This window comes from Aspergillus lentulus (genome assembly GCF_001445615.1).
Source record: "Aspergillus lentulus DNA, contig: Alt12, strain: IFM 54703, whole genome shotgun sequence".
In the NCBI taxonomy this organism is placed as follows: Eukaryota; Fungi; Ascomycota; class Eurotiomycetes; order Eurotiales; family Aspergillaceae; genus Aspergillus; species Aspergillus lentulus.
In genome coordinates this window covers 2,803,548-2,827,732 of record NW_028322115.1, presented here as the reverse complement: position 1 = coordinate 2,827,732, position 24,185 = coordinate 2,803,548, and the positions used below count along the sequence as shown (strand labels likewise).

At 50.4% G+C, this 24,185-nt stretch overlaps 8 protein-coding genes across 8 annotated transcripts; 2 read left to right on the top strand and 6 right to left on the bottom strand.

The window, feature by feature from the left end:
- Positions 1-120: 120 nt before the first annotated feature.
- On the top strand, positions 121-1,671 carry ALT_6851 (delta(14)-sterol reductase; the record flags this gene model as incomplete). Its single annotated transcript, XM_089600141.1, has 4 exons — positions 121-149; positions 202-509; positions 567-882; positions 939-1,671. 4 exons carry the CDS (start codon positions 121-123, stop codon positions 1,669-1,671), a joined length of 1,386 nt encoding a protein of 461 aa, XP_089455603.1.
- Positions 1,672-1,923: 252 nt separating this feature from the next.
- Positions 1,924-3,647, bottom strand: ALT_6850 (putative MFS transporter; the record flags this gene model as incomplete). Its single annotated transcript, XM_033560936.2, has 2 exons — positions 1,924-2,162; positions 2,216-3,647. The coding sequence occupies 2 exons, from the start codon at positions 3,645-3,647 to the stop codon at positions 1,924-1,926; spliced, it is 1,671 nt and encodes a 556-aa protein (XP_033416827.2).
- Positions 3,648-4,229: 582 nt separating this feature from the next.
- Positions 4,230-7,443, top strand: ALT_6849 (wax synthase family protein; the record flags this gene model as incomplete). Its single annotated transcript, XM_033560937.2, has 5 exons — positions 4,230-4,807; positions 4,861-5,450; positions 5,514-5,612; positions 6,310-6,461; positions 6,520-7,443. 5 exons carry the CDS (start codon positions 4,230-4,232, stop codon positions 7,441-7,443), a joined length of 2,343 nt encoding a protein of 780 aa, XP_033416828.2.
- A 289-nt stretch (positions 7,444-7,732) lies between these two features.
- ALT_6848 (uncharacterized protein) lies at positions 7,733-8,383 on the bottom strand (the record flags this gene model as incomplete). The annotated part of the gene is made up of 1 exon (XM_033560939.2): positions 7,733-8,383. One exon carries the CDS (start codon positions 8,381-8,383, stop codon positions 7,733-7,735), a length of 651 nt encoding a protein of 216 aa, XP_033416830.2.
- A 1,781-nt stretch (positions 8,384-10,164) lies between these two features.
- ALT_6847 (class II fructose-bisphosphate aldolase) lies at positions 10,165-11,031 on the bottom strand (the record flags this gene model as incomplete). Its single annotated transcript, XM_033560940.2, has 1 exon — positions 10,165-11,031. One exon carries the CDS (start codon positions 11,029-11,031, stop codon positions 10,165-10,167), a length of 867 nt encoding a protein of 288 aa, XP_033416831.2.
- Positions 11,032-11,282: 251 nt separating this feature from the next.
- On the bottom strand, positions 11,283-12,701 carry ALT_6846 (NAD(P)-dependent oxidoreductase; the record flags this gene model as incomplete). Its single annotated transcript, XM_033560941.2, has 3 exons — positions 11,283-11,840; positions 11,886-12,379; positions 12,446-12,701. The coding sequence occupies 3 exons, from the start codon at positions 12,699-12,701 to the stop codon at positions 11,283-11,285; spliced, it is 1,308 nt and encodes a 435-aa protein (XP_033416832.2).
- A 4,875-nt stretch (positions 12,702-17,576) lies between these two features.
- Positions 17,577-19,457, bottom strand: ALT_6845 (uncharacterized protein; the record flags this gene model as incomplete). The annotated part of the gene is made up of 1 exon (XM_033560942.2): positions 17,577-19,457. The coding sequence occupies one exon, from the start codon at positions 19,455-19,457 to the stop codon at positions 17,577-17,579; it is 1,881 nt and encodes a 626-aa protein (XP_033416833.2).
- Positions 19,458-20,280: 823 nt separating this feature from the next.
- Positions 20,281-20,835, bottom strand: ALT_6844 (Hsp20/alpha crystallin family protein; the record flags this gene model as incomplete). The annotated part of the gene is made up of 1 exon (XM_033560943.2): positions 20,281-20,835. The coding sequence occupies one exon, from the start codon at positions 20,833-20,835 to the stop codon at positions 20,281-20,283; it is 555 nt and encodes a 184-aa protein (XP_033416834.2).
- Between the last annotated feature and the right edge of the window lie 3,350 nt (positions 20,836-24,185).

The following is a 24,185-nucleotide window of genomic DNA, read 5'->3' as shown; positions in this document are numbered from 1 at the left end:
AGTGAATACACGATACGGCCCACGTAAAAAGGTTGTTTTTGAAAGGGGATTCTTGTCCTCTCGAACATTGAAATCAATCAATTTCCTGTGAAACAATTTGATAGGGTTGTAATTCTCAGAATGACAACGGAATATGAGTTTGGCGGACCGTAAGGAAAATTCCTCTTCATTCAAATCAATGCTAACCTCTTGGTCTCACAGTCTGGGGGCCGGGGCCATCACCTTTGGCTTGCCATTGCTGCTGTACGTCTTTGCATTTGCTTGTAATGATGTCGCGGGTTGCCCAATACCGTCTCTCCTACACATTCGCTCCATCACCTGGGAAAAGGTGAAAGCAGACACAGGACTAGTTAATGCCAGTATAGCCAATTTCTTCAGCTGGGAAGTGACACTCGTTACTATCGCCTACTATATTTTGGGGCTACTTCTCTGGAGGATCCTTCCTGCCAAACAGGTCCATGGTACTAAGTTGGTGCACCATGGCCGTCCACTATTGTACCGGTTCAATGGTAAATATAGACCCCGTCGCATACCCTTCTGTGCATTGCCAGAGCTAAGAGTTCTAGCATTCTCTGCAAGTGTGGTTATTCTAGTCATCTGCGCTGCAGGGACCTATCTTCAAGGCGCCGACTTCCCCGTCTGGACTTACATCACCGACAACTATGTGCAGCTTCTGACAGCGAACATCTTAATCGCATATGTACTCTCTGCTTTTCTCTACGCCTATAGTTTTACTGCGGATACCAACTACCCCAACCGGGACCTTCGAGAGTTAGCTGCCGGCGGTGCCACCGGTAACCCGATCTACGACTTCTTCATCGGCCGTGAGCTTAACCCTCGCGTCACTCTGCCGTTCTTCGGGGAAGTCGACATCAAGACCTGGTGCGAAGTCTGCCCTGGTCTGACCGGGTGGATCCTGCTCGATCTTGCCTTTGTAGCCAAGCAGTATCGCACACCTATGGCTACGTCTCTGATAGCATCGTCTTCACGACAGCTGTACAAGCATATTATGTCCTGAGCAGCCAATACAACGAATCCAGCATCCTGACCATGATGGATATCACTACTGACGGCATGGGCTTCATGCTCTCGTTCGGTGATCTCGTCTGGGTACCCTTCCTTTACTCAACACAGTGCCGCTACCTCTCCGCCTACCCTGTCCATCTTGGCTGGCCGCGAATCGCGGCTGTCAGTGCTGTATTCGCGCTAGGCATCTATATCTTCAAGGCCGCCAATAACCAGAAGCACGCTTTCCGCACGCAGCCAGACAACCCGGCTGTTGCTAATCTGTCCTACATCCAAACCAAAAGGGGAACCCGGCTCCTCACGGCTGGATGGTGGGGTGTCTCCAGACATATCAATTACTTTGGGGACTGGTTGCAGGCGCTGCCCTTCAGTCTGCCTACGGGACTCGCTGGCTATATGATATTACCGGAGGGTAGTGTAACTGATACCTCGCAGGCCGTTCCTATGCTGGATGGCCGGATGGCTGTTCAAGGACCGGCGGCTGGTTGGGGTATGATCTTTACCTACTTCTACGTGCTCTACTTTGGGATCTTGTTAATCCACCGCGAACGCCGAGACGACGCCATGTGCGCGAAGAAGTATGGTGATGATTGGAAGGAATACAAGAAGATGGTTAGATGGAGGATATTGCCTTGGGTTTATTGAGTATACCCCGCTTTTGTCAACTCGGTGGCTTTAGTTCAAAGATTTACATCCCGCTGGTTCGACATGAATTCAAGGAGGAGTGGATGAGACATTGCAATAATATAGTTTCTCGAGGGCAGTTGGATTCTTGCGAACGGTCGTCCCACATGCGGTCCTCAGAAACTTTAGGAGTTCACGGAAAGCAAGAGAAGAAATCAAATTAATGATATTCCTTTAGCTGCTTCAGGGCGTATGCACCATATCGTGAATCCCTCATGCAGCAGCCGTAGTAGTAATGAACAGCCGCTCCCATTTCATACCAAATGTCGCAAGCAGGGTGATCGCACCAGCCACAATGCAGAGGATATAAGTCCGATCAATGGCCGTCACAATCGCAGCGAGCACCCTGCTTTTGGTGGTCCCATCCAAATACCGTACGAACGTCGACCCAGTCCCAGAAATGGCATCGATAATGGTGGAACGGGCCTCGTGCGGGAGAACCCATGCAATTCCTAGCAACAAACCATAAGCGCACAGCTCACAACACAAAGGGAAAGCGACTTACGCTTCGCAGCCTCATTGACAAAGACACACTGTGCAATGACCAACGCAAACGTCAGCCCATTCAGCTGCGCGGTGGTGGTAAACGCCACGGCGGCGGGGACCTTTTCAGGCTTGACTTTGGCCTGCGCTACGGCGTGGCCTAGCTGGAGGTACATCCCCGCTCCCAGACCGATCAGCGCACTGTACCCGTAGATAGCTCCCGCGCTGCTGTGAGGGTGGATTGTGTACATCAGTGCGGAGCCAACCAGGCACAATGCGCCTCCCATTATGTACCACGGGATATAGTATCCCAGACGGGAGGTGAGGAATCCGCCCCCGACGCAACTGAAGACGAGGAGGCAGACGAACGGGAGTAGCCGGATGCCTGACTGGAGGGACTGGTCAGACGCCGTGAACTGGAAGTACAGAGGGATGATGTACGTGGGAACCGTGACGCAGACTCCTGTGCAGCAGCCGCAGATGAAGAGGAGGGTGAGGAGCGGCTTGCGCCAGGAGACCAGTTCGACGGGGAAGAGGCGAGTCTCTTCGGTGGTGAAGATGCAGAACGTTTGCTGGATTCCAAAGACGATGAACAGCATACCACCAAGAACAAGAGCGACGATAATGCCTGGTGCGTCCCATGGGTACATGGCCCCAGCGAAGTTGACGCCGATGACTCCCGCCGCAAAGGCACCCATGAGGATGAGCGAGCCCAGCAGATCCATCCGCTTCAGCCGCTCGGTAACAGGCGTCCCCACGGGCTGCGGATGCAGCGAAGGCAGTAAGAAGATGTACACCGGGGTGAACAGGCCGCCGACGCAAAGATTGATGTAGAACGACCACCGCCAGCCCGCTGAGCTATCGGTAAACGCCCCGCCGATTATGGGACCGAGCACGGTGCCCGCGCCCCAGGTCAGGCCCATCGCGCTGACGTACATCGGTCGTTCTTTTATCGACGTTAAGCGAGGGAGGAAATTCATGACGCCGACGTACTGGCCCACGCCGCCCACGCCGCAGATCACACGGCCCCCGATGAGCATGTTCATTGACTGCGCTGCTCCGCAGATGGCGGAGCCCACCATGAAGACGGCAATTGAGAAAATGTACATCCACTTGATGTTGAACTGGTTGAAGATCTGGAGCCAGGTGAGGACGGTGGCGCTGGAGGCCATCACGAATGCGACGCCGGACCAGGCTAGCTTGTCGACTCCATTCAGTGATTTGATGATGGCGGGCTGGATGTTGGCGACGATGGTGTTATCGAGGGCAAAGAGAAACGTCGAGCTGTAGATGGCCAGGACGACCGTCACCCATAGGAAGCCATGGACATTGCGTGGACTCTTCGAAGTATCCTTGGTCAAATCGCATTCCGAACAGCTACTCTCTTGTTTCTCTGGGTCTGTTGGGATGTCCAAGTTCGACGGCTGCATCTCCGTGTCTGAGAGAGCAGCCATGTTGACGTATTGCTTGAGAATACTCAACAAAGTCCTAGCCTCGAAGGTTATGTATTGCACGGGATAGCTCGTCGCAGGAGGAATAATCCTGACTTAACTTGGGATTAGACGATATATACCGTGTCTCTAGACGTCAGGTGCGCTGACAAATGTCATGGGATGATGAGACTCGGATTAGAAATTACATCGAAAACAAGGGCATTTGATACAGTTAACTGATTCCATTCTAAAGGCTGTGTTCGGGTGCTCGACGGGGGATTAGGGCTGGAGGAATTGCCGAAACGGGCAAAAGAGTGGTTATACTTCACAGCAGGAACAACACCACAGCATGAGAGGGGATCTACTATTGCTTAGTTCTTCATCGAATTACGGATTTACTACTTGATGATTATTAAGAACATTGTTTGCTGCCTTCTGCTACTGTTCTCAGCAGTCAGAGACCGAAAAGGCCCCGATGCGTGCTGACTAAAAACTTCCCGAGATCGGGCAGTTTTCCTTGCCCTAATGTCTGCTGGCGATGGCCTCTCCACGAACCATCTTACTCTTGACTTCCATATATCCAATCGATACAAGTCTGTCAGAATGATTATACACGAGGAATCCCTCTCTAGCCACTTGCCAGCAGGTAGTGCTTGGGAACTTCGACTGACCAGCGACATGTTCGACAACTTGATTCGCAACTTGGAGATCACTCTCCGGAACATGCAAGATGCATATTCCTCGCGCGAGGAGATGCCCTTCTGGGCCACCAAGTTATTAACGCCGACTTTCATGGCCGTCGCTATCCTCACCACCATTCCCTCCCCGGGCCCAACGCGAGTCATCGTCGGGATGACAGCCTTCACATGTCTGTGGCTCTACGTGCTCACCCACTGGTTATCGGGCCCAGCTTTCTTTATGGATGCGATCTTCATGATCTCAATTACGGTGCGCTGGATGCTAATGTTCCTAACCGGAACCCCCGAAATCGACTACTACCAGACGACCAAAACCGCGACGAAGCTTGACAGCGCCAGTGCGGACGGCAGGATCTTACGCAACTCAAGATTCCTGAACAAGGTCAAATGGAGCGTGGAGTTGTGGTCGTGCTGGCGCGGGCAGGGTTGGAATTTCGCTGACCAGCATCTCAACCGAGGCGCAGAGCAGACCCAATCTCGGCGGTATGTATGTTTCCCTAAGTGTGCCGGTGCAGCTGCTGATAGAGCTTTGGTAGGGACTTCCTGATTGCAAACACCGGCAGAATCCTTCTGAACCAGTACATCTCCGACATGGTGCGCAAGTATGCGTTCTGCGCGTTCTGGCCGGCTCACCACTCAACCGAGGCTAGTATCGATTTCCGCTCATTGCCCATGCTACACCGACATCTGCTGGTCGCGGCTCAATTGCTTCGAGACAGCCTCATGCTGGACAGCGGATACCGAAAGGCCTCTGTGCTCTTCGTGGGGCTGTGCCTTTCCACGCCGGATCGCTGGCCAGACCTCTTCGGCAGTCCAGCCGACTTGTACACTGTTCGGAATTTCTGGGGGAGAGTCTGGCATCAGGTCTTCCGGCACATGTTCACTCGGTCTGGCGAGGTGGTAGCTGGAGCCCTGGGTGCGGAGAAAGGGACGCTGGTGTACAGGTATACCAAGCTGTATGTCGGATACTTGGTCTCCGGAGTCCAGCACTATGCGTGTCCGCTGTTAATCCCGTCTTTGCGCTACGGCTGGGGAATGTTTTGGCAGATGCCAGCGTATGCTGCTGTTATCACGGTGGAGGATTTGATCAAACATTATGGTAAGAAAGTTGGAATCCGGGATAATGGTGGGTTCTCGTCTTCTCTTCTCTTTCGTTACCTCGACCATCTTTGCTAAAGGTTCACAAAAGGCTTTACCCGCGGTCTAGGGTATATATGGACGGCGTATTGGATGACTTTGATCTACGCCCTGCCCGTCGGCTATGTCTCGGACATTGGGGGTTTTGCGGGTGTGTGCGCGGTATAAACTTGTCCAACACCGCCAACATCAATAGTTATGTTGTGTATAGTTTATGGAAATTTTACATCAATTGCCGTAGCGATGTATGTAGAGTTGCTGAATCGAAAATTGCCATCAGTTGACGTTATAGTGCATCCTGGTTTGCCAATGAGCCGATCGGGCTAATAGTGTCGAACATGCCTCCAAGTATATGTAAGCGTTGTCTGTCTCTGATAATCTCTGCAGAAGACGTTCTTCATGTGAAATATTAGAGCTGTAGGTATTGAGCAGCAGAAGAAGAGGGGGGGCTCCCGGCTTTTCCGGATGAAATTCAACAGTCAGAATCACCGGCGCTATCCTCGCAAAGTGGAATTGCTCATTAAGAGTTATCGCACGGGACCTGGGTGATAATCCTCGGAGATCATCCAGATGCCACATTGGCGCCATTAGGTACGCAGTTAACGTCTGTCTTGCATGCGGCCGAGAAGCGCCGCCAACTGGTGACTGATGTCTGCTTAGTAATTCTCTCCCATCTTTTCCAGTCTTCACACTCAGACAATCATCGCACCATCGGTAACATCGTAAACAACCACAACCAACAAAGCTCAATCATGCCCTCGACTCCTTCATCTCCATCTCCATTGTGTACACAAGCTGAGGTCACTGCCAACTGGGAGCGCCTGCGCAAGTCGTGTGATTCTTGCCAGGAAGCCAAGGTCAAGTGCAGTCAACACAAGCCCTCATGCCATCGCTGCCTTCGTCATCGCCAACCATGCATCTACAGCCCGCAGCGAAGAACTGGACGGCCGCGAAAGAGGCCGACACCCGACGGGAACTCATATTCCGCGGTCAACTCAGGGTGCGATTTCGATAGGACAATAATCACAGAGCCGACTAGCTCAACGGTCAACGGCCAGAACCTCGTCATGGCCGATGTCCGCGGTGATGATACACCTTTGCTGGCCGGTGGAATTACTGCGGACAACATCAATCCCATCAACAGCGTTTTTCAGCCATCTTTTGAAGCCTTGTTAGCAGCCTCACCGCTCAGCAAGGATCGGACAGCCAGAGACACCAACTCAAACTCCTATCATACGGGCTACATCAGGGACTCACCGTCCGATGCGTGGGGCGATTTATCTCTTTTCTTGTCTGATTACAATAGCCCTGGTCTACTGCATCCAGAGCATGTATTGGGCGTTGACCAGCTGCCCATACTCAGTGTGGACGCATCGAACACAAGCAGTGAGTGCGGGGACTGTAGAGCCAAATGTTACACGGCGCTTCTTCAACAGCTCTTGTTCTTGCGCCAGTCGCTTCCCGAGAGTACTCGTCCCTCAATCGACGTGATACTGCAGATCGAAAGCCACGTGCGCAGCCTTCTCGACCGGGTTTTGGCCTGCTCCGCGTGTCTCAGTAACCGCTCGTCTGTTCTCCTCATGTCGGCAATTACTGAGCGCGTAATCCAGATGCTCGACTGGATCATCGAGGAGAAGACCCTGCTTGACACAGAAAGCGCGCGCTCCAGTCACCGAACAGTCAGTTCCTGGGCTCGAACTTCACAACTACCCCCGGCCGGGGACCGCGCTGGCGATCGGCCGTATGTGTGCCTCATTCCATTACTTGTAGGGAACACTGAACTCGATGAGGATACCAAACAGTACTTTCTCAAACAGCTTATCCTCATGCGGATGAAGAAGCTTGCTGTCAAAGTACAGAATGTGCGACAAACCACTAGTACGCGCGCTGGAGACTGCATCTACCGTGCTGCAGAACTGGTGCTTACAGAGTCTCTTCAACGATTAGACTATCTTCGCGGCCAGGTTCAAATGTGGGAGTGAATGCTTGCTTTTTACTAAAGAGAAATGGATTTGAGATACCCATGCAGCGTTATGACTGTTATTTCCTAGCCTAAGCCGAAGTAAGAAGAAGCGAGTCTCAATTTCTTGAACTTCTTCTTTCTGCTTAATCAGCCTTTCGCCTTCAATTAATTCATCATTTTCCGCATCAGTTTCCCTACATTTCTCAACCTTGCATTGAGACAGCATCCCTACTTGTCTGATTTCTTGTAGTAAAATATCCCATAACCCACTTGTTATAATCATCTGTACTATACTATTTCCTGCGTCTTCACTCGGAAAACAATCTCCCCAACAGCGCCAACACCCTCGACAAGCACTGGCTGACAGGCCCGTCGCTCTCCCGACCATACAGGCCCGACCTCCTCCCCAACGCCATTCCCAAGTCAAAGTCCACCACGACAGTGGCAGTAGCAGTAGCAGTCGCACCATTCGCTGGATCACCGCCCGCCGCTTCCTTCCCAAGGACATACACATTGCGCAGGAGAGTACTCAGGCGCGTAAGCACGGCGTAGACCACCTGTCGCGCGAGGAGGGTCTCCTCCTCGGCCTGGAGGGTGAGTTTGCCCAGCGCCATGGGTGATTTGGTGCATCTCAACGGGGAGCTTGCATCCGCTGTAGAAGTAGGAGTAGCCGTAGAGGTACCATTACCTGCGGCGGTAGCTAGATCATCATCAAGGAGATGGTAGGTCGTGCAGGCTGCATCGCAGAGGGAGAGCACCGCGTCGCAGAGATCGACGAGGGGGGTAGTTATTTCTTGGTTGTAGTTGTGGTAGGGGTGTTTACAGGCCTCAATGGATTGGGAGACGTCGGTGAGGGGTTGAGTGATGGTGGGGAGGAAGCTGAATTCGAAGGGGCCTTGTTTTGGGAGGGTGGAGAAGAGGTGTTTGATTTGGGGTGGGCAGGGGCAGGTTGTGGTCATTGTGGTTATCTGTATCTATAGTGAGTTTCGATTCCCATAAGAGTTTCGATATCTGGATGACTTACAGTGGGTCATGGGATGGCATGATCTGGTTGAGAGTCTAATTGAGGTGAATGATTGAAAGAAGTGTTCATGATCATGCATGACTAATTAGCTGGATACTGTTCTAGCATGTTCCCTCTATATAACTCTGCAAAACAAATCTGCTTTAGTAAACTATGAATACTTATATAGCTTGCTCCGCCTTGAAATATGTACAAAAGGAGTGGCATGGTCAGTTAGATTAAGTTTATAATACATAATTCTAGCGCAGAATGACCAATATACAGACTGAACTATACATCCCTCACACCGACTGTCTGATGATATTCAGTACCAACTGCTCCCATTAATCCGTTACTTCTCTATTATTCCCGCTAACCCAGCATCCCGAAGAATCTCGTCTCGCCGTTCACCACGAAAGACCAAAAGACAGAAAAACGAGAAACAGAAAAAGCCCAGAAACAGGGTGTGCAGATAGCACGTATCCACCGCACATACAAACTGACAGGTGCGGTAGTACATCAAATGAACACGACAATAGAGGCGAGGAATCTATGACACGTCAATCGAGGTAGTCAATATGGTAATTGGACATACAGAAAGGGATGCTTGTAGAATCCAGCTTTTTGCATAAGATGCTCAGGAAAGCCGATGTAAGACGAGAAGGCTGCAGCTATTTCCTTTTGCTGGAACGACATCGGGTTAGATTGGACGGAGGTTTCGGGTTTCTTAGAGGTGGGAGCTGAATGAGGCATTCTTGGTTCGTAGTTAAATAAATGCAGACTGATCAAAACATGTGTGCAAGTTAAGGTAGAATGAGCCAGAAATTATCAGTCTGTTGCCTGCTGGCCTATTATGTAAATAACGGACCTGAGCTTGTGGCTGTCTCTAAGCCTTCTGGGCCCATCAGTGGGTCTTATCCACTGTAAGCTAGGGCAGTACTAGGCTATGATGGGAAAATGCACATGGCAACATGGTACTATGGAGCTTGTGCCTGGTGATATATGCAAATAGTCCTATAGGGCTAGAATAGTACATTGGTTTTGTGCTTCCGAATTAACATTAGGAGTGGTTACATACTTTGCTTAGTTCAAAGATTATCAAATAACCGTTAAACCCGCCGAACTCAGGTTAGAAGTATTCTTGTCCGAAAATTGTTCAAATTGAGTCTCTTTGAGAAATGCACATGAGCAAGCTCAAAAGTTATACTGCTTCATGAATACTCTGGTCCTCTCCCAGATGGCACTGAGTCCGTTGTGGTATAGCCGGCCCGACATCGTTCAGTGGGGCCGAATCGATATGAAAAGTCCTTAATGGTTTCTGAGCCAACACTGATCGATGTATATTCAAGAGTAGAGGAACATCCATTGTGTGCTCAATAATAACTCGACAAGGTTTGGCACCTTTTCAAATATTGGAATTCCTGAGAAAGCGGGAAGCCGTTGGCCAATTGTACCGATCCTTGAGAGGGATACTTCAGGCATCCAGGAAAGCAGTTGTCTTGCAGTATAGCATTTTCCTTTTTTAATTGAACACTATAAGGATTGAGGTATACTGAGAAGGGTCAATATGCGCCTGTTGTGTAAGGATATCGGTGTTTGCCCCGAGAGCGGCATATAGAGACACGGAGGATTGCCGAGTCGGTCCTCGGCCGAGATGCGGGGAAACGTGGGGTTATAATTATTTTATCGAAAGAGGCATGCAAAGAAAATGTATATCGCAATTCTATGACAATAGGATTAAGCAGCCTGCCCAGTAGACCCCAACATATCCATACACCTCTCAACAGCCTTCTGCATCTCGTTCGTCGCCTCTTCCAGCACAGCCGTCAAAGGCGCCCGGCCCGACTTCTCACGCTGCACCCGTACATACTCATTATTCAACACCTTGTTGATATTCACCTTGGACACCCCACACTCAATGCACTTGGCAAAGATCTCCGGCGTGAACGGATCCGCCCCATGCAGCACAAGCTTGACCCGATCCCCAACCGCCTCCTGAATGCTCTTCAAGCGGTCATACTCCAGCCGGATCCCCCGCGGCCCATACTCGCCATGCACGTTCCCAAACGCCGGAGCCAGCCAGTCAATCCCCGTATCCGCAAACTCGCGGCTCTCCTCAGGAGTCGTCAGCAGCCCCTCTAGATCAGCTGTGTCTGCGACTCCATCCTCCCCGCCCTCGATCCGCCCGGGCTCCGCCTCTGTCGCGATCCCCCGCTCGTGACAGTAGCTCACCAGTTCCCGCGTAAGCCGCAGGTTTTCTTCTTTCTCGTAGTGGCTCATGTCGACCATGATGCTGTCGAAGCCGCCGAGGTCAGCGGCGTAGCGGATGATCTCGGGCGTTTGCGCGTGGTCCATGTGCACCGCGATGGGGACGGACGCTTTGCGCGCTGCTTCGGCGGCGGCGTGCACGAGCAGTCCGTCGGCGTAGTGGATGGCCCAGGGGAAGAGGAGGATCATGGCTGGGGAGCGCTTGGCTTCGGCGGCGCGGACGGTGGCCAGGATGCCTTCGAGGTTGTAGCAGCACATGGCGGGCACGCCGTACTGGTTTGAGGCGGCGTGGTCGAGGATGGAGAGGGCGCGGTTGGAGGCCATTTTGGAGGCCATTTTTGTAGAAATGGTGAAGATGAGCGTGGAAATGAGGATAAGAGGAATAGAGTATATGATTGAAGATTCAATCGGATATATGCCTTTTATATATGGGGTCGTTTACTCCGGAGGATAACTCCCCCACTCTCAGTCCGGAGTTGGTCCGACTGACGTCAATGCGCATTTGGCATCCCGCGCATTTCACGGGTTAATATGAAGACATTAATTGAAGGCATTACATAGAGAGAGATCCTAGTACAACTGTACAATTACTGGCCAAACATCTTAATCACGCTCGTGCTCGCTTCCCCTCCGAGCCCGTGTCTCCGTGCCATCAGCAACTTTTCCAACGCCGCATTCCCCAGATGCAGCGGGCAATGCAGATCCCTCGCCTTCTGCACCACCTTCTCCATCTGTGCTACGGCTTCGTCGAGCGTCTGTGACCCTTCAGGCGCCTTGTCGCCAATTCTCCCCTCGATCATCTCCAACCCCTTGTGCATAAACACTTTGCTTGCGCCAGCTGCGTCGCTGACGAGTCGGTGGAACATGGCGAGATCGACGTTCAGATACCGCGCAAATGCAATAGCTTCTGCGGCTGCTACGAGGTTGACTCCCAGCATCAGATCGAGGACGAGCTGGATGGCAGCGGAGGGATCCTCCGCGGTGCAGGCCACGTCGGCGAGGGGTTTCGGATAGTACTGGCGGACCATAGCAGAGTCGTCTTTAGGGCCGTAGCCCTGCAGCAGCGCGGAGAGGTAGACTTGTTCAGCTGTCGAGCAGAGAGGGGTCGGGAAGTGGTGCTGGCGGGCAGAAGTTGTGATAATACCCTAGCCAGTCAGAATCTGTTAAAAAACACGGCAAAGACAACATACCACGTCCTTGAGAATAATCGTCAGCGCACTGGCACCGGGGTTCCAATCCTCCTCCACCATCCGCTGCAACCTGTTCTCATGCATCCACGTCCACGCCTCAGAACCAATAATCTTCTCGGCGGTAGTCTTCGCATCCAGCCCCAACTGCGCCGCGAAGCCCATCGCCTCACTGGCGCCCAGGATGTGGATCCCCGCCAGCACCTGATGCACCATCTTCATGTTGCTGCCGGCGCCGACGCCGCCGGGGACAAGGTACAGCTTGTTATTATCAGACATCACCTGCAGGATCTCGCGCCCACTGTTCAGCGCCTCCTCCGACGCACCCGCCATGATAGACAAGGTCCCGTCGGCGGCACGCTTGGCCCCCCCGGACACGGGACAGTCGATGAAGCGGATATCCGCTCGGCCGCGCGACTGCAGCTCTGCCGCTACAGACTGCGCATAGGAAGCGGGGACTGTGGAGCAGAGAAGGAGAGTAGCGTTCTTGGGGAGGTCTGTTCATCTCGTTATCAGCTTATTCCTCATGGCTATCATTGCACATCTCAATAGAGGTAACGTACGTTGTACAACGCCGTCCTCCCCAAAAAGAACCGACTGGACCTGCGGCGCCGACGCGACCATGCAAATATAAAAATCCTTCCCCTCTGCCGATTCCCGAAGCGACGAGGCGGGAATTCCTCCTTGAGACTGGAACCGCTGCACCGAGGCGGGGAATACGTCGAAGCCGACGACGGGGTATCCTTCGCGGACGAGGTTGGTGGCCATGCCGAAGCCCATGGCTCCCAGGCCGACGAAGCCGATCGTAGGTTTGGACATTTCGATTGATCTGATATTTTTTTCTGTATTTACGAAGATTGAATGTAGGATTGAATATGTGGTTTCTCTGTCTGCAAATTCCGACGAGATTGAGGTGTTTATAAAGCGCGGGGGAAAAGGTCCAAGCAGTGGGGGGGAGTGGGATGAATGGCGGCTGTCGGAGTTGGTCCGAGATACACTCCTCCTGCCTGATTTGGTGATGGCAGAGTGATTATTCACGATTCTGCTACTGTACAATCATGGCAAAGGTAATAGTGACGGAATTAGAGAATGTGACATGAGATTCACGCAATTAATCTGCAAATATTCACGTAAGAGAGAATAGGCGAGAATACGCGAATAGATTCACGTATTCAGGACTCCAAGAGAAAGATATATAGCTCCTTCTTCTCCCTCCTCCAGGGGTCTTCTTTCTCTCATCATTCAGTCACCTCTGAATTGGCTTTGAAGTCCAAGAAAGCCCTATCCGCATCTACTTATACTTCTTTTTTCAGTTTCATGTTACTATCCCCTCATTCGGTCATCAGAGAGCGACCTTACAATCACCCCCTTAAGATGGCTAGCTCAGCGACTCGTAGCAACAAGGCTACTTGACCGCTTACACAACCCGCTTGGTCACTTCAGTCGTCTACAAAGCATTTGTCTCCGCGCGAGGTGACATTACAATCTGTGAGCCGGCCCCGGGCGTTTCTCCCCGGGGGGGCTATCGCATTGAAGAGGACTGACCATTGCGACATGGCAATTACCAGGTTACCCAACAACGTGGGCGCCTGGCCTAGGACATACGGCCTACGCTCGCTCCAAATGGATTGGAATCAACTCACGAAGTTGTGAAGAAAAAGGTATGTTGAGCTTGCACTTTCTAAAGTCGTCGTCGACTAACAGGCAACAGAATGCACCTAAGCAGGGGCGGAGCATTAATGCCCACTGAAACAACATCGCTGAACAACAAAAGGGCGAGCTGTGGCAGGGTACACGTCCATCCTACCCTTCTGGAGGGTTCGAAGAGGTGTCCGTCCAGCAGATACCGGCTGAGCAGGACCTTTGCCAGCTCACGCTATTCTTCCCACGAACAACTTAGGTGAGTCCGACCCACAGGTCAGACAAAATCTGATGCTAACCAACGACAGTGGTACTGCCTCTCCAGGAAACAACTTGCAATGGCAGTTATTGCCTCCTCCTGGAGATGGTGGTCAGTCGGAAAGGCAACAGGAGTCATCAGCAGAAAAAGGCACCTGGAAGAGACCGCGGTGCGAAGAAGCCAAAGGCTCTGTTTCCGACTATCACTGATCGGGTCAATTACCATCTGATGTGTCACTCTCCTCGGTGCCATTCAGCAAAGAATTTCTATGGCACTACCGGCCTTGTCTCGCTGCGCGACATGGAGCCCGCAGCGGAAGACTTGTCCCCCGTTCCAAAGACATTTTAACATTTATCTGTATACTTCGGAATTCACGACTTTGGCCCGGGGAGCCTTCGCAAACTGAACGAAAGGTGTCCAAAAGATAAGAAACCGCCTGAGAGCCGAGACTGGACCGGAACAACATATGACAATTTCAGGGGCAGTACTGCATCCACCCTTTGAATACGGTCCCGAAATGTATGGCATGCTCCTCGGTGTCTGAGCCAACCGATCCTTGGGGCCCCTCATCTGACATACATTTGGCAAGGCGTTGTTCACATTGCCCGACGGCATTTGCAGCGTGCCGTCCCAGTTCAGCATCAAATCAGATACGGAGAAGTCATTCGGTATCCTTCGTCAACGGGCCGGCAGACTTGGACAGATGAGATAAACGACATAAGGGATCCAGTCCCTCTGGAAACTGAACTGCGTGGGGGTATGGCATACTTCGTGGGTCGCCCCCTTCAAAACACGGCGATTGAAATACTAATGCGATGACCAGGTTATGTCTAGAACTCACCGGCTATCGAGTACCTCGTTAGGAGGCTTCTGATCAACGCCCCGGCCAACATCGAGTAAGCTCTCCGCTCGCACCATGGCATAACTGGAAACAAAAAAGATCCGCAAGGTACGGTGACGGATTGTGTTCGGTGCATCTAGAGGCTTCTTCACTGACATTCAGTAGACCACTCGATACGACCCATTCCTTGTTGGTCTGTATCTGCGACCAACTCGGAGAACGGCCGGTCTCCCGCTTTGCTTCGCCCATGCAGGGAATCTGGGTATGTTTCATGGACGGCTGCCATGCAGTTCTTCAACACTGCCCTAGCAATGTGCGCCAAGGCTTCGGAGCGTCGAGGTGAAGCACCACCTTGTTATTCAGGGAATGACTCAAAGAGTCATGACTGTTATAACAAGCGGGTTCGCATGCCTAACTCTGGCTTGCCACTGTTTAGGCAGCTTTGCTGAGCTACCTAAACCCCGATCAGCCAGCGTCCATTGTACGGACGTTCGGGAAAGAAGGGAAATTTTGTGTATCACCTCAACGTGAGGAAATCATCCTCAAGTGATGTTCGTCCTGGGCTGGCGAGGCTATTCCTCCGAGCCAGCTGCCTCGTTATTTTGGCATATTTTGATATTCTAGGGCTGGGGGCTTTTGACGCCGTGAGTGTTTTCAAAGAAGTAATTTGTTCATCTGGCTTCTTCGTTGACCCCAAGTCGCAAAATGGCTGACAATACCTCTCAAAAGCATTCAATGCCTGAAATATGAACATCAAATTACGGATACATCCTACCCTCACTTCAAATACCTGCAAGACAGGCAACATTTCAATTTCGATCTCTTTGTTGTCGACCAAAACTGGCGGAGCATGCTCTATACGAGTGGAACCTGTTGGATACGTTGCTTGGATTGCTGCCCAGCATGCGTTCGCCGAGGGCATAGGCTCACCGACGCATGATAACCGACTATAAACAAGTATATTTGCAATGGCCGGTCTGTGACAGTTGTCCCAATCGAAACCACAGTGTGCATCGCGCACACTGGACTGCAAACCCAAACCTTGGAGATGCTCTGCGCGATTTCCCAGAGGTTAAGCGTGGCCATATCAAATTGGGAAAATACTTCCCCGACCTTCTTCATGTCGTCTTTTTTTTGTTGTCCTTCTTCCTTTGTTCGACACGTCATGCTCTCGGCTGGGGTCTCAGCGGTGCGTTGGGCATACGATAGACAGGGCTGGGTCAAGCAGCCATGTTTGTGGATATGAATGATCAAATTTTACATTGATATTTCTAGTCTGTACACGATGAATTCGTTCCAATTGAAATCAGTCTCTGTTGTTTGCGTGCTATACTCTCCTCTTCACTCATGGACCCATCTGAATGCATGCACCTCGCCCCGTACGGTCTTGAGTTTAGTCGGCTGTTGACAACACCATCACGCATCCAGGAGGTGACTTGCGTCGTGATAGCTTTCAGGCATATGGCCTTCGATTCGTTTATCTATCCGTGCGGTAATCCCGGAACTTTCTGAACACATTTGTTTTCTTCTGCTGGCTTGGACTATACGTTCCCGTCTGCTTGACGGCTTTCGAGTATAGGAGACCACACGACACAATGGCAATCTTAGTGTACTCTCAGCAATATCAGATGCGGGCTTGGAGGACACATGGACTCTGGAGCCAATGGAGAGTCTACCCGGCCTGCGAGACCTGCGAGCGCGTGAGAAGATAATTGACTTCATCGGTATGCCAATACCACCTGAGCAGGTTGAACTTCTGTTAGTGTCGGCGTTTTCCCAGTGTCCTTCCTCGGCCCATTCCCACTACAGGCATCTAGGCCTTTGGCGCCTGATACAGCCAAGAAGGTCATATCCAGATCTAGTTATGCGCACGTCAAAATCCTCGTCAGTGTGAAATGGTCGGCAATAAGCCAGTCGCGGATGAAAGGCCGAATTGAGGCGGATGGGCACTGCGTCTGCATGTTTGCAGGTCCCGAGGAGAACGACTATACAAGATTGACAAGACGTTCCTGCAGATCTACAACCTGCGACTCTTATCCCTCGAGAAGAGATTATCCTGGATTCCACTCAATAAAAAAAGGTGTCTGACTCGTAATATTTCTGCCAAGGTCACAATTGAAGGAGCATTCTGAGGCCGTTCTTATGAACGTCTGGAAAACAACGCGGGCTAAGGTGACAGGCCAAACCAATCCATCCTGGGGGAACTTGACAATTTTGCGAACACGGTCTTTTCCGTTGACAAGGACAACCTTGAAGTATTGGATGCACAATCTTACCGTCTCTCTGCGTGTTTGAGGAGTTCTATCTGCGCTGGTAGCTCGAAGCCAGTGTCTACCTGATTTAGCCGAACACCCAACAGGGATACAGCTGCTCTCCTAAAAGAACATGGGGACCCGGATGATGACGAAGCATTCAGCAGACGAACGGAGTCGTTCCGACGACCCTACGAGCCGCCGAGAGCGCGGTCCCGTTCCCTGGCGACAATCCACTTGTGTCGCTGCTCAGGGGAACCTGAGGGCAAGGCTCAGAATTTAGGATGGTAGAACTCAAGATGTACATATCACTTCCCGGGACTCAAAATTCAAGAAGAACGGATAAAACGATGCAGCTTTACGAGAAAACTAGCAGGGAAGGGTACTTTTCTGCGAAAAGAATGGCGATGCCATGCAAACAAGTATAGGAAAATCTAACGATACATTTAATGGGAAGCATAATGCTGCATATTAAGATAAGTTGCGTGATCTAATACTTCTATAATTCCAGGCGATGATTTCAAACGATGGACACCAGTATGCTAAACCAAGTACTGCTAAACGCCTGGCGAACTGAGAGCAGTTCCGAAGTAAGGGGTAGCCTTACATTGTGGCAGCAGAAACCAAGCATATTCCAGAATAATAGCAAGTTGGATCACCATGTATGAGACTGAGTATTTCCGAACGTGCCAAGACAGGTTCTACTTCAATTGCTCGATCTGAATATCAGGAAAGGGATGATTGGGGTTCGGCGGCATATCAGACGAATCTCGACGTACGAACAAAGCAAAGAACCGGTTCTCTGGAGCATCCCATTCATGGTTTACGCGACTCGAGATGGCTTTTATCATCTGGTTATACCACGGCCATTTAGGTTCCTCACTGGGGAGCCACAGCTCACTCAGGGGCAGTTTATCGATGCATAAGACCATAGCAGGATTCCCTTCTTTGAGGGCAGTATCGCCGCTAGGAGGGTCTTGATAATCATGGTACGCCTGGTAAATTGGCAATACCGCACGTAGTGTGAAGAATTTGCTCCACATGAGTGCCGCGTACTTGTCTAAACAATATTTCAGAGCTTGGTTCCAATACTTGTCATCATCCTCCTGACAGCCCGGTGGCCGTATTTGCTCAGTTACGTGGTGAACAGTTTGTGTAAACTTCGCAAATGCCGTCCATAGGACCTTTGTGAACTTCCTGAGGATGTCGTTGGATGAGCGGAACGCGATCCCAGTCTGCATGTTGAAAAATGCTCGAGGACCGATGCCAACATCTCTGCACAGCTTAACATTGAACAGACTGACAGCTATGAAGCACTCGAGTATTCGTTGCCGATCCAGGGGACCGCTCAATGCTGAATTCGCCAAGGTATAGCTTTCAGATGAATACCACTGGAGATGAGTGTTGTCCCCTTGTGACTGGAGGTACACAACATATGTGTAGCCTTGTACAGCCAATTGCTGCACAAAGAAGCTCTTGCCATATCCTCCAGCGCCTACGAGAGCAGTATAAGGTGCAAAATTGCGGTGAGAACCATGGCTATTGAATTCAGAAAATCGATGCAGGATCTGCTCGTAAAGAGGGCCAGTCGCGTCATGTAGGGAGCGCCTAGGAAAAAGTCCATCCTTCCATCGATGGACAGGCAGGCGGTGCCAGTCAATTGGCAACAATCTTAGCAACGCTTCATGGTAGCTAGATAGCCTTTGCGTGTCAAAGTATGGGCTTATTCTCATTAATTCAGCGTATGTCTGGATCAAGACGTCTTCGGAAAATCGGGCAGTGTACACAGTACAGCCGTACGAAATACCTTCCCAATTACCCTTCCTCAGATATCGTAGTACAACATCCAGATACTCCTTGGCACCTTCTCTCAGCCAAGCAGGGAGATCGGGTTTGATTTTTGAGCCGGGTGGAGCGATGTAGCCCTTCACATCGTCATCCAGATTGAAAAGTCTCACAAAGTCGTCGACTGTTTTGCAATTCCTCCATTGGCTTTCAAATTGAGGCTTAGGGGGCTCAGGCTTTGGCTCTTCCTTTCCGAACTCGGCTACACAGAGTGATTGATTATGACGGTCCAAAGCTGGATCGGCCCGCAAGTCTTGCCCAGAAAGGGAGTCTCGCAGGATGTTATAGCAATGGTAGATCCCGTAGGAATCCAAGGGAGGCATGTGTGGTGTTTCGCGCAGCAGTAATCCAAAAAGCCATATCAGTTTATCCACGCTCTCGTCGGCAACTGGTGACTTGAACCATTCAATACCCTTAATACCAGCGCGTTGAAGCAATTCTTGAAGGGCCCTCATATACTCTTCTGCTCGGTGCTGTAACCATTCGGGAAAACCTCTGTTGGGAGGGTTGTAGGAAGCCTTGAAATCCCGTATGCAGGCACCATCCAAGTAAGAGTACGGATACGTTGCTCGCACCCAGGAGTCAAAATCCGAGCAGTCCCTCCATCTCTTTTCCACGGGCAAGTAACAAGTATCTGTATCGTTTGACTTGCTTTTTGAATCCTTTTTCTTTTTTCTGAGCTTTAGGCGACGCCGTCTGCGCGAAAACAGGTTGTTGAGTTTCGCAGTGAAAGCCATTGTGAGATGTACAACAGGAGTGAAGAGAAGGGGGACGGCAATAGGCAAGCCATCCCAGAGAATAGCATGACGCGCATGTCGTGCTAGAGGTGAAAAATCTTCACATTAGTTACGATTACCACGGAATGACGCGAAGAGACAAGTACAACACTGGTGCCATGGCGCAATCAGATGAATCGTATTTGAGGCCAGCTCCTCGATGAAACTGCATGATCTCACGAACTCGGTGACTGTGCCGCAAAAGGAGAAATTGGAAGCAAACGGGATAACGATAATGACAAGCTAATTTGATCCTCTCGAAGAAGGAGAGATCTGCCAGCTTGGACGAGTCACGCGACAAGTGCCTTAGGCAGCAGTACTGTTAAAAAGTCTTCAGTCTCTATTTGGTGCAACCGCATAGCTCTTTCCTGTAATGCCGGCCGATAATCCAGGTATAGAAAGCCAAGTTCTCGTCCGCTGCAACTTGACTCCAGAAGTATAATTTCCTACGTTTGCTGTTTCCAGCCAATGAACGAGTTTCAGCTACAGAGTTTAGAGAGCATAGTCAAAGCAGAGTGCTAAAAAGGATGAGCGAAATAGTGAAGTTGAAAGGATCGCCGACGAAGAGGGATATAGTCAGTATTCAGTAGCGGTGAGTTTCATGATACATGCAATATTCGTGTGCATCATTCCCAATTATGTATAAAGAACCAACCTTGTTTCCAGACTCATATCCCCTTGCCCATACCAAAGTAAGCAGACTGTCAAACAAATAGCAGATCTGGAAGGCTATCCATCAAACACAGACATGCGACCATAGCTTCCATGTTGCGTTGCATCACGCTCACTTAATGTCGATACGTTTGCTCACAGACGATTCAGCCGTCTTCGGGATGGTAATCGAAAGGACACCATCCTTCAAACTAGCATCGATCCCATCGCGGTCAACACCGCCAGGAAACCGAAACGAACGGCTGAACTCTCCCACCGAACGCTCAGAACACCACCAGGATTGTTCAGGATCTTCTGATGTTGACTCTCGCTCAGAACGTCCCTTGATGGTAAGGATATTGTCGTCGCTCAGTTCAATATCAATGTCTTTCTTATCCACTCCTGGAAGCTCTCCGTCGAGACGATAGCTTTCTTTCGTCTCCCGGACGTCAAACCGAGGATAGTGACCCATTACATCATGGCTGCCCACTGGGCGGTTCAAGAAGGACTCGAGATCATTAAGAGCTCGAGACAAGGAGGGAAAGCCAGCGCCAGGGTCCCTTTGATTCCTTTGCATCAAAGACATTGCCCTGGTTTGCCATGGCTGGCGCGGCCGCACGGAGCGGATAATCGGAGGACGCGTAGCGAAGTGTCTAAGAGGGAAGTTCAGAAGCCTGCGAGAATACATCTTGGTCTTTGATGTCTGGTGTCTTCTTTGTCACCTGAAGATAGAATATATGCCTCCATATATATCTTTACAGAAGCGTAGAAACGTCATTATTGTATTTCATCGTCGAAGTTCGAATGCTGCCTCTCCGGAAGCCTCTAGAAAGTACATCCCCGCTGTACCTGCAGCTGATCGATCTATAGCGTAGGATATGGCACTTCTGTGGCGTACTGAGATACCAGAAAGTGTTGGTTAAAACATCATTGTTCCATGGGATTCCAGCCGTTAGATGCCATGTGACCTCATCCCACCGTCTATTACAAGGCCGCAGAGGTTATCTTCGCTGCCATACACTCATTACTGTTATTAGGGATACAGTTCAACTATAGCTTTTCGAGTGATGGGCTGCGACCGCGAAACTTAATTTAGCCATATCGGCAAGCCGTAGCTAAAGTGGACCAGGATCATTGTAGATGTGGCGATTGACAGGTTGACGTTCGTCTATGATGATCATGCGACCCTTGCTCCACATTCCAATTACTTTGGCTTTTATTGTTTTCTTATCCATAATTCATCCTGGTGTGTAACATAATTCCTAATTATCATCGTAATGATGAACATGATGCGTCTTAGACAGGGCTACACAATGGTGGAAATTAAGACCAAATGTTTCAAACGAAGATAGTGACGCATCGCGCTGTAGCAAGCAGTCCAACCTTCTCCAGGCTGTTTAGAAGGTAGAACGATATCAGCGTGATGGGGGCCACGGAAGAAGAAACTTGATAACACCGTCTTTCCCAGTGAAAATACTTGAACACGTCAGTGTATGGTTAAAAAAGACTCAGGAACCCCGAAGTGTCCCGAAGAATTTTCTCATATAGTTCGAAGATCGTGAGATTCGTGGGTGTATATACACTGAGAGCTGTAGACTCCAAATAGTTTCCCGTTGTTTCCGTTGACAAAACAAAACGCTGGCTGAATGCTGCCGATCCCACCAGCTTGACACTTTTATCCTGTTTATTGTTTCTCCCCCGAAAATCGCGCAACTAAGGAAACGAATGACCATCAGCTTTTGTCGATGTCAGGTGCCAAAAGGCCTGTGAACTCACCTCGTATTGAAAGGACACTCTTCATTCAACGTGCTGCATCCTAGCAGCTCGACATGTCGACATTCTCTCGATAACCCACGAGTAGGGCCAACGAAGGCTCGTGGCTTGATGGACGCAGAAGCAGTGTGACGCACATTCGACCAAAGTCAATGGTGGAACATATTTTTGGATCCTCCAACATACGACGGAGGGCCATAGGATTCACACTGTTGTAGTTCTGGGTGCGGAAGCGACCCAGTCGCCGACGTGTCTCAACCGTGACTGTTGACTCTGGGTCAATGTGTCATGGCATCCTTTTGTGGTGCAGCAGTATTTGGAGTTGGGGGCAGGTAATTGGAAACGGCCTCGGCTAAATGATGCGATAGAGGGTCAGCTTAATGGTCATGGTCAATGTGTTGGAGAGGCCAGAAGGACGTACTCCCTGGGGGTTTGACAATCTGGGCTGAGCTCTTCGTCAGTTATGGGCTTGATTCAGGTGCTTGGGGAAAGATGATTGAGTGTATAGACCAACTGAGCAGATTCAGTGCTGCTGCCTGCAAGAGAGAATGAGATCCATTGGGCCCAGTTGATCCAGAGGCCGGAGGGGACGTTCCTCATACGCACGACTTCCAAAATGGAGTAGCAAGGCGAATGAAAGCTCCGAGTATAGTCACTCAATCTCCTTTACAAACCAATGGTTTTTTGTAATGGAAACTGAGGATCCAAACAGCCAGACTTTGGGAGGCGATGCCAGTTGAGTCGGGAGCAGAAGAAAGCAAACACAATGTGGACGCAAGATGGGCAGGCGCATCGGGGGCATTACGGCATATGGAAATTGATCGCCCGAAACACTGAGCACCTGCTTCAATCAACGTTGACTTACCAACACACGCTCTTCGAAATTTAGTTACTTGGCACCGTTGCAATGAGGTGCGAACCGAATTCCCATCGGATTTTGCGTCGAGCATACAGACTGACAAGACAATAAAAGACAGATCTACAGAGCTCTCGCCAATGCTCTGCCTATCAATTTGCAATACCTTTGAACAGCGCTCGATATTGTCTATCGTCAACGCCTCGTTTTTACTGTGCGTAACAAGGGTACTGCCAGCTCTGTACAGATACCCGTTTCATGGCTTGTCCTCTCTGTCGTGAATAGCCAATCTTGGGATCTGCGCCATAGTTGACGGTTATGATATTGAACCCGTCCACGCCAGTATCAAGATCGGTTGACGCCGTCCCTCCTGGCTGAAAACCAACCTCAACGTTGGGATCAATATTTGCGAATCTCTCCACAGCTTGTGCAATAAGGCTTTGGCTTCCTCTGGTGTTCCCAATGCATCTCGCCGTGAGAAAACTGCCTCTGACGGGACCACGTTGGTTTCGACACCACCTTTCACAATATCCAAATTGAAGTGAAATGCGGTACTTGGCGCTGCTAGACAAGCCTTCGGACGAAGCGAAATGTTCCCAGTTGCTTGACAAACTATGCGACTGGCGAAAGGCTTGAAATAGGGGTCTTCCATGGCCAAGGATATCCTGAATGAGCGGCCTTTCTACTCGCTTTAATCGTGAAGCTAATGCCTCCGCTACTGTTGGCGAATCTACGCTTATCTTTGAGCCAAGCACTGTTCTTGGTGCGTGGAGTTCGAAACTTCAAGTCTCGAGCGCTCGGGGACCCAACATACACAGGTCTTCCAGCACGAGGAGTCGTGGCTGCTCCATTGATTATCAGACTACTATCCCCAATCCACGCAATTTCTTAAAGCTTAAATGAAAGTACAAAGCTGGAATACCATATTTGAAGTCTGTTATTGCCCTTGCGTCTGCGTGGCTGACAGAGACAAAAGACCGTTCCTCAGGCAGTCTCTAGCAGCCCAAAGATTCAGGCAACGAGGCACAGATCAAAACAAAGAATGGCCAAGACAACTTCTCGTATAATAACTTTTTACTGTGGCCCGTTTACGCTCAAGCCGACATTGGCAAGACATGTTCCACTGTTTGTACGAAGGACTCATCCCTTTTTAGTCGCTAAGTCAGTATCACGAACACCACTATCTCCACAAAAATAAAAGATCCATGGATTATTGAACCCATATATCACACTAAATTAAACTACTATTGCTCCTAAGCCACAAACGGGTGTCGGGGATGCCTTTTTGGCTTAGTGGTTATATGGTTGACAACATGGGTACTGGGATGCTAGGGTAAAACTTCAATAATCAGTTAGGTACTCCACAGGTTCTTTTGTACAAACAGGCAGCCGTAAATAAGCGTCTCTCA